This window comes from Cordyceps fumosorosea (genome assembly GCF_001636725.1).
Source record: "Cordyceps fumosorosea ARSEF 2679 chromosome Unknown scaffold_79, whole genome shotgun sequence".
Classification (NCBI taxonomy): Eukaryota; Fungi; Ascomycota; class Sordariomycetes; order Hypocreales; family Cordycipitaceae; genus Cordyceps; species Cordyceps fumosorosea.
In genome coordinates, this window is record NW_017387379.1 from 1,521 (window position 1) to 11,107 (window position 9,587).

The window sequence follows — 9,587 nt, forward strand, 5'->3', positions numbered from 1 at the left end:
GTCTAGCACTAGTGTTATTAGTTGTAATGCACTACATTAGGCACGCGCGCGTTGTGGCTGGGCGAAGGGTCCGTTAACTTACTAATCTTATTAGCGCCGCTCACGGTTGTCCGGACGCACGCCACGCGGAAGCCGATGCCGAGCACCAGAACACTCAGCAGCCCTTGTAGCACCTTTTTGTGAGGGCGGCTTAATGAGGATTACGAGGTGGGGCGGTTACCTAGGAAAAAATAGCCGTAATCTCGCGCTCGCATAAGGGGGATAGCTTCAGCACGTTAAGGTTGATATACTCCTACATACAGAATGTGACTTTATCAACGTGGTATAGCGTAAGGAGACGAGCGACATAGGGGGACGATATAGCCGCAAGGGAATAAAGCTTAGTGAGACGGTCGTTTCTAAGTTCCTGCACAACGACCAGCTGCCGACTGCGGTTCTCCCTATGCGCAGCTGTCCACGCAGCAGAGGTTGGGCTAGCCGCCCGGTCGTGCAGCGGTAGATAACCTAAAGATAGGCTTATTGATTATCAGCTGCTGCAGCACGTAGGGCGGCATGGGGCAGTGGTCATGCCAACACTCTTCTACGGAGTCGATGTCTGGTATGCGGGAGCGGGAAGAGTGCCAAAAGGACATCTTGCAACCGTACAAAGGACACTGACAGCGGCCTGTCGGATGGTTCTACCCTCATGGAAAACGACACCGAAGACCACACTGTAGAAAGAAGCCGGCATCCGCCAGCAGAACTGCTGCTAGAGCAGATTGCAGCACGTAATGCGAACCGCTGGGCGCGCTTAGACACCCAGCACCCGCTTGTCCGCCGCCTTCTGCAGTAACAACACGAAATTAAATACGCCCCCCATCCGGCCACGGCACGGCGAACAGCTACGAAAAGCGTCAGGCCCTTCCGCAATGCTGCCCTGGCACAAGCAATGGAGCGTCCACGCCTGATTCCCTAACGCTTCGCTGATGCTATCTGGACGGAAAGCAGAGGGAGGCACCCGACAAAAGAACGACAGGTTGAGCGAATATAAACATAGAGCAAGACCTAAACGGGACTAGTAGTCTATAGCGACGGCTCTAAAACCGAAAGAGACACGGCGGGATGGGGTATGCTGTCTATCGGCAGCAGCGACTTGTAGCACAAGGTCATGGACAGATAGGTAAGGGCGAAGTGTTCGACGCTGAGATTAGAGGTGCCCTAGAGGGCCTCTGTACCGCAATCGCGCGACGACGCCGAAAGGAAAAGATCGCCGTCTGCATCGACAACACCTCGGTCATTCACTGTATAGGCACGACAGTACCACCTTCATCACAAATGGCGTTCTGTACATTTCAGAAGACGGGTGATGCAAACCCAGGGATGATCCGCGTGCGTTGGTGCCCGGGTCATGCCGGGATTGAAGGGAACAGTTAAAAATGTGATTCTTCAAGTGTACTTCTTCTCTATCTAGAGAGATTAGATATACCTCTTTATAGGTACAAGCAAGCTGCCTGCAGCTTGCTTCTGTTGCGTTGCAACACTACTGATACATTGTGACGTTTGATCCCTTGATAATTGCTTTTGGTAGCTTCAGCCTCTGTATCAGAGCTGCTGACGTCACCTGCCGTTTAGAAACAACTGGAACGAGCTGGCCGACCAGCTCGCCAAGGAAGGCGCCAGGATGCCGGTGGGAGAAAACCCTCCCACAGTATCCTACTGCGAGCGCCACATGCGTAGTCTTCTCGCCGTCGCATTCCAGCGATGGTGGGATGCAGTAGACCGAGAAAGCTACCGCGGGCTGCACCTAAAGGCGGAACTGAAAAAGCTGCCCGAGCTAACGCTTCAATCGACGGCAGCTAGGATATCTTCTAGCCGCGAGGACACACCACGGAGACTTCGCTGACTACCACGAGCGCTTCAAGCACGAAGACGCCGATCTTAACTGCCTATGCGGACGCCGGAAGTCTCCAACCCACCTCTTCCACTGCAGGAAGATCCCCGCAGCCTCAGACCTCGGCTCGCACCCGAGCCTGGAGCCGCTATACGGAGATACATGGGTAGATCTTTCCAGACCTACGTAAAGCTTGCTGACTTCTATTATACGAAGATCAATAAGCGATACTAAGGAATAGAAGGCGCTCTTAGCTGGCGACTAAGAGACGAACCAACTGCCCAAGCAGCAGGAACTGCTTGTAAAAACCTCAATCATTTCTTTTTTTACGTGGAAACACGCTTCAAAGCCCCAGTGGCACGAAAACAAAGCTGTAAAACGGCACGGGTAGCTATCCGCTGACGGAAGCCACCTACAGCACTAACTGTCAATTGAGAAGAAGCAGTTTCACCTCGATTGGCGCGCAGCTGCTTCTATAGGAAAGTAACGGTGGCTTATCCCTAAGGCACAGTTGCGTCTGTTTCTTAGTTAGAGAGTCGCGCTGAATGCACACGGTAGTGCAGCTTGAGCAGTTTATCGTAGCTGGTAAGTCGCGTTAGGAGATTACTCCCAATGGATCTGCACCCGGGTAGACGCTTCTCCGCCCTTTTTCCCAAACCTTCAAGACAGTAAGTAATAGGAAGGATAAGCAGCGGCAGCAGCAGAAAGGAAAAAGAAACAGTCGCATTTGCCGAAAACGTTGGCATCTCAGAAACCCGGCTTGGCGGGATGGAGCCAAATCTCAGCCCACGGCAGCCGATGCGCAGATCCAATCCAGCCAGTGGGCACGGGGTGGCGTAACCTGTCCTCAGTGGGTGCTGCTTGGCAAATCGCCGCAAGATGCATACAGAAGAAGAAAAAAGGGGAACGACAATAGGGACAACAGGGTGTCAAGTGTTGCCAGAAGGAAAGCACGGGCGGGTGCTGCGCCTTGTTGCCAAGAGGCTGACCCGCCGCCACGGACCAACCCAAGGCGCAAGTCGTCGCCCGCGGGAAGGGAGGGCAATCCTGTAAGTATAGGACGGTAACACATGTAGGCGTCCGTTATCAATATACATGGACATTGCACTCCCGAACCGTGTCAGCCGCAAAAGGTGACTGAATGGTGTTGTTTCAAGGCGATCAACACACACATGTCGAAACGGTCGAAACGTTGGGGGCAAAGAACCTAAAAATAAGCCACCAGAAGAACCACGCAGCTCTAACCTGTAGAGTATTTGGAAAAAATAAGCTTGAAACATGACGTTATCGCAGACCGAAGATCCCGGGGGGGAATCATGTGTTTGGGTTAGTGCCCAAGACGGCTGTGTGAGTTTTGGATGAGGCTGTTGTCGACTTGTGCGACAACGACGACGACAACAGCAGCGTCAAGGGACCGTATCAGTGAGACTCGTCGGCTTGGCAGCGACGATCGCAAAGCGTCCAGCCCCAATCTTGCTAGGCACGATGCTTGGGGATGGTGGCGCCGCCACCGGCTGACTAGACTCTCCGATATACAGTACAAGAATCCAAGAGCCGGGGGCGGCTGTTTTTAATGCGACTTGAAGGCTTGGAAACCGCGATCCAATCATTCGTTAGTTTTTCATCTGCATATCGGGCGGTGAGCTACACAGAACAGACCAGTGACCACAGTGATGGAACTATCCTCGGCTGACCACCACCCTGTGATCATTTTACCGGAAAAAAGAAGAGTGTCTAGAAAAAGCATGAAAGTATACATCAAAACAAAGATGAGGGCCGATAGCCGTGAATGGTCAAGAGTAACCCCCCCAACATCCCCAACCTACGCTAAGACTTCAACTCCGCAACTCTCTACATGCATCCGGACAGAATCTGGCGGGGATGAATGACAAAGGCCGGAGAGATTAGAAACACACGTATGGAGCCCCAAGTCGCGACAATACCTTGGTATTTCTCGTCATTCTTTATGTGGCAGCCCTGCGATTTTCATTCAAACGTGGGGGCGGCCCTCGTGGTAGACACGCGTCTCGATGGCGGTGCTGAACCTGACTCGGCAAATATCACCTACTTTGGGGGCACGGCAGAGAATTTGTGGCGGCCGCCCCCAAGAACCTAACGAAAAATAAATACCAAACTAAATGTATACATCTATCTGTGAGGCATTAATTCCCTATCCCGCGATCAGAGCTAGCCAAAAGGGACTTGGGATCGCCCATGTCTTTTTTTCGACTTGGCTGGATGCGGAAGCATGTCACTCGCGCGTGGGAGGCCTGCGGAACAACTGAAAGAAAGCTGGGGAAATAGGAACAGATCAGATAACGAAAAACCTGAAACGAGAATGACTAAGACTTTTTTTGTTGCCCGTTCTGTGTCGGATAAGTGGTTGAAACTTGCTCGCGGGGGAGGTTTTGAGTTTGCTGGTTCGGGGCAAGTTCTCAGGCAGGACGGACACAGTCAGCCCAACTGTGATGAACACATCTGTCGCCTACGCAGTAAAGGTCTCAAAAGAAGCTGAATCAAAAAGAGACTTGAAAGAAAGCCATTTAACCTGAAGAAAAAAAAAACGGCCAAGCATTCTCTCCGTGCTGTTCTGCGGCTCAACTTCTACCCGAGCGCAACCCGCGCTTCTGTGTCTCAATTATCGTTGATCACCACCCTGTTTCTCTGGAAGCGACCTGAATCGCAAGCATCTTATTGGTAAAAGGGACGTGCCGCATCATTACCACCTTGATGACACGTTACTGCAAGCACGGGACGATTAGGTGATGCGTTGCCTCTCTTGTGCCAGAGTACGTGGTATTTTGCCCCGGACTCTCTTGGCAACCTTCCGCTCAACGCCAATTTTTTTTGCCGGGGATAGTACGCTGAGACATTGAGAAACTTCCCGGTCCTTGCCGATGTTGACGCCATTGATAGATTGTCAGTGCTCGGTCGGTCGATCACGCTGCGGGAAGGATATTTCGGGACATGCGTAGCGTTATCTCTTATCATATACTACTTCAGACTCTTTTTTCCAGCAATAGGGGATACTGCGTTTTGAAATTACTATAACAGCGCAAATAAAAGGGCTCTGGAGTTGGTTGAATATTGTTTTCAAGTAAAATCCTATGGTTGCTAGCACACTTTGCTGATGTGACCCCAGCGCCATTGCTGAGCGACTGTGCGGGAGTGATCAGTCAGCAGCTTCAAGGGAGTTGACCAACAAGTCCTTTTGATGTGAAAGGTTGCAAAGTCAAATCTTGAACTGTCTTGTTGCTCTGAACTGAGCCTGCAAATGACGGAACCGGCGACATTATGCTCGGCGCCAACAGTCGGACCGTCTATGTTGCCATGACTTGGTATCATTATGCGTAAAGGAACTTTTGGATCTGCTTAACGCTACCATCCAAGTCCAATCTGATTCATTTGCGGTACGCCCGCCCGCTCCGTGACATCATGAACCGTCATTCGTTGCTTGCGAGGCAAGGATGTAAGCGCATGGAAGATATGACTTGATGCTATGTATTCGCTCGCACAAGCGCAGTCGAGCGTAGGATTTTCTTTTCATACTTCTGCTGACTATATCGCTTATGCAAACACTTTCTTGCGTTGCTATGCTGACTTTTTTTTTGGAACCCCTAAACGGTAGACATGAGTCGCATCTCATGCAACGACGCTTCGGATGGAAATGACCGTTTTTAGATTCCGTTCCCTCCATTATTCTGTGTTCTGGAAGGTTCGCTTATTCCATGCGTCAAGTTCACCCTGCAGCATGGTGACAGTCGACTGTTTTGCATCAGCAATTCAAGCAGCGATGAAACTGGCCCTTGTAAAAGGGAGACAGAGGTGAGAGAACCTCTGTGTCCTGTACGGCAAACAGGCGTTCAAATTGGATGAACCATTTGAATAAAAGTCCAAGCAGAAAACTTGCCTGCTTCAGGCGTTAAAAACTAGATCTAGGGTAACTTTGGTTGATGGTAGGCCCTTTGCCATGTGTGAGCCAATGATTGAATCGCAGTCTCGTCAGCTGGGAAAACCGAGCCGCATGCATCTGCATAGTCCGTCATCCAGTTGCCGCAGCAAAAAAAAAAAAAAAAAAAAAAAAAATGTTACCAGTGGACCAAACTAGCTGCACATTGGAGCCGAGCCATTTCCGATGCAGGGTCGCGTGTACAGCACTACCTACTTGGTCCCCGAGAAACTGCCGCAGCTTTTAACTTTGGAATATCGTCTAGCCGTTCACCCTGGCAGATCGCTCGCAGTCTGCAATCCGCAGTCGATCTGTGACGCGATTGGCGCTGGAGCTTGGCTGCTCAGAGGCCTGCAGTGTGAACCAGGGCCTGTCGGTGTTGTGAAGCGGCCCCAGAGTTTAGGAGAAAGGGGCGTAAACTACCTAGTATCATCAGTTTTTAATGTATTCTTTATATTCTCAGTTGGACCATGTCGGTAATGCGTCCGGGTCATTCGGGATTTGGGAGGGCGTGCCAAGCCACTGTCCGGGGTTCATCGGCCGAAAGGGCCGGAACAATCTAGATGCAGCATGGTAGCGCTTCGGCGCTCAGTTCCGAGCAGAGGCCAGTTCTGAATGTATTCAATTAAATTTTTCCATATTTTGCATCGTTTTTATCATCCACTGCGATGATGGCGGGTAAATGTATCATTGCCAACGGCACTGCAGCTGGGGCTGGTGACCAGACGCACGCACACGGCACGGAATGTTTGCAGGGATTGGCCAGCTGGCAAAGATTAACGCAGGCTAAAAAGAAGGCAAAGCGAAGCAGGTAATATAAGACTGCAGACCGCCCGGTGGTGGCATTGGTAGGGAATGGAGTTTGCAAGCGGCACGTCGCTGCCCATCATTCTGAGGAGCGGCCATACTCGGAAGCAGTACTTGTTCAAGGACGTTCGAAGAGCCTTTTTTTTTTTTTTGCTTTACACGAGGGTCCATGAAATGCGGTGCAACGGCCAACTCGGAAATCCAAGCTCGGAACAAAGCAACGGATGAAAAAAGAAAACGGCTGGGGCTTTTGGGAAAATGCGGAGAAGCTGGGAGCTTGCGAGCGGAAAATTATCCCGTCGGCTAAAATAGATTATCGCGGGGTCAATTGAGTTCATACCCCGCCGCAGCCGTGCAGACTTATTATTACCACCCGCCGGAAATTTATAATGTTGGATGGGACAGGTAAAATTCGGTCTATTTCTCCCCCAGGCGATCAACCACGGCAGCTATTCATTATTAGTGGCTCGGTTGCGCTCGCTGCGACGGAAGGAAGCTGTCAACTCTGCGGCTCCGCCTGGTAACCATCGGGTCAATCTTGGAGCCTATTCGACGCCACGGTGATTTTCTTATTCTGTTCCCCTCACTTTTGCTCCATGATGCCTGAATTCCTTCCTTTTTCCTTATTTCTTGGTGTCTGTAAAGCATCAAAGCCATATCCTTGAACGGTATCTATGCGCAACTAGAAGACTCCAACATATACAATAACCAAAAGAATCCCCGTCCTCACCGCCGTGCTTTGGTCTCCAATATGCCATCTACACTGACCAAACTCCGGCATTCCTGGACGAGGGTAAAACCGCCTCCGACGTCGACGACAAAGGAGCTCCGCGACTCCTCCGATTCCTCCACCGCAGCTGCCCCGGCGCTGGCCTCGAACGCCACTCTGATCTCCGCGGCGGCACCGACGACACTGCCGCTGAGCAAACCGCAGCAAAAAAAGGTGGACGATGTTCTGTATCAGCCCCTCCTCGGCCGCGTTTTTGCCATTACCGGCGGCGCCAGCGGCATTGGCGGAGCTGGAAGACGAGGACTGGGACAAGATTATCGCGGTCAACCTGACGGGCACCATGTACTGCATGCGCGCCCAATTGCGGAACATGGAGCGCGGCGAATCCATTGTCAACGTGTCGTCGATTCACGGACTCAAGGGTATGTTGTTGCCGGTCCACCTCGGACAAGTTCAGAGTTGACAAAGAAGAACAGGCTTCGCCAAGCACGCCGCGTACGACGCCAGCAAGCACGGCATCATTGGCATTACGAAAGCTGCGGCGCTGGAAAACGGCGACCGGGAAATTCGAGTCAACAGCGTCGCGCCGGGCGCCATCTACACGCCGCTGATGCAAAAGAACTGGGATTTCCACCAACGGCCCGCCGACGCGCCGTTTGACGAGCCGACGGCGTTTCGGCGCCAGGGCACGGCGGAGGAGACGGCGAGCGTCATTTGCTTCCTGCTTGGTCCGGAGAGCACGTTTGTGAGTGGGAGCGTGTATCAAGTGGACGGAGCGTGGATGTGAGTGTCTAGCTTGGGGCGGGCATTTTTTGCCTATTTTCCATGTAGTAGGCACACATGGAAGAATGCTTGACAGAGATGGGCAAACTGGCTGAAAGCATGGCGAATGGACTGAATTGATGCAACAGAGCCGTCACTATCGGAGAGTTATACTGATGGCCTTTTAAAGAGAGACTTCTTTTTTCCCCGGTCTTCCAAGGGTCCTATCTATACTTCATTGCAAGTCGCTAAAAAAAGAAAAAAAAAAAAAAGAGGCGCGTGTCAGCTGGTGTAACAAGTTGATTGTTGCTTTCTCCTGCCTTCCCAACCTTTCCCCCCCCCTCTTTTCCAAAACCCCCCCTTTTCCAACTAGCTGTCCAACTATACTTTCGTTGAATTAGCTTTTGGACCCTTGAATGAACCCCATACTTTTCGGCGCCCGCAGCGTTTTGGTCCGTCTCTTCTCATTGGTTTACCCCCGAGTTGATCGCCAACGGTGTGCCCGAAAGCGTTCCGGTTCCCTCAAGGGTTATTGCGGTGTTGGAGGCATGATGACATGGCCATGACGTTTTTTCTTTTTTCAAAGGGAGACCAGCTTTTTTGTTGTAGGTAAGAGGGACTGCGTAGAATTCCATGCGACAAAAAAAAACAGATCAAAATCGTGAGAAACAAACTGTCGACAATGGCCGGCGAAAGCTCATCAAGCTGGCCTAGGCAAAGACAGAAGCAGCAGCAAAAGAGCCCTTGCGACTTGTCCAGCCAAAATCCTCGGAGTTTGATGTTGAAGCCTTTCCTATTATTGCCCAGCGGACGCGGTATTTGCGGATTCGACAACCGGAACCATGGAGACCGGCTGTCTCACTGCCTCTCTGATTGGATGATTGGATGATTGGATGGTTGGATGCTTGGATGCATTCGATGCAATGGCGCAACACACAAAGCACATATACACACACACACTATACACACACACAACATTCTCAATGTAGTTGTGATGAGCAAATGTGTCAACTCGTTTCTCCTCTTCTCTCCAACGGTACTTCCGCCCCCCCTACTTGTCTCCTTGTCTCCTCCCCCCCCTCTTCCACCATCGCCAAAACAAAACACGAAGGCGAATGCGGTTCAAATGAATTGCCCATCGGCCCCCTCCCAACGGTGGCGAACAAGCACACAATCCCCATTGCCCACCCTGCCATTCTGCTAGATATGGCACAACCCCGCGCCCAACTTTCCTGCGTACATGATAGGCTGGCTGGTTTTTTTTTCCTAAATCTTCGTTCGCTCGTTCGCCCTTGCTGCTTCCAACATCTCCATTCCTTCCATGGGAATGCCCTCCCCCCTTCAATGCATCGCCACATCCCAACACACAGCACATATTAGCTCGCTAGTAGTCATGCCACCCGGTGAAGCTGCAGCGCATGGCGCGTGTGAGCACTGTCGTCAGAAGAAGCGCAAGGTAGCCCCCCCCC

The 9,587-nt window shown here is 51.6% G+C and overlaps 2 protein-coding genes across 2 annotated transcripts in view; both read left to right on the forward strand.

The window, feature by feature from the left end:
• Window positions 1-7,576: 7,576 nt before the first annotated feature.
• ISF_09822 (short chain dehydrogenase family protein) lies at window positions 7,577-8,143 on the forward strand (the record flags this gene model as incomplete). The annotated part of the gene is made up of 2 exons (XM_018853423.1): window positions 7,577-7,778; window positions 7,833-8,143. The coding sequence occupies 2 exons, from the start codon at window positions 7,577-7,579 to the stop codon at window positions 8,141-8,143; spliced, it is 513 nt and encodes a 170-aa protein (XP_018699381.1).
• Window positions 8,144-9,511: 1,368 nt separating this feature from the next.
• Window positions 9,512-9,587, forward strand: part of ISF_09823 (hypothetical protein) — a gene marked incomplete at both ends in the record, with an annotated part of 1,891 nt that continues 1,815 nt past the window's right edge. Inside the window, one exon of the mRNA XM_018853424.1 lies at window positions 9,512-9,574. Coding sequence (XP_018699382.1) covers window positions 9,512-9,574 — 63 coding nt within the window. The remainder of the gene's footprint in view (window positions 9,575-9,587) is intronic.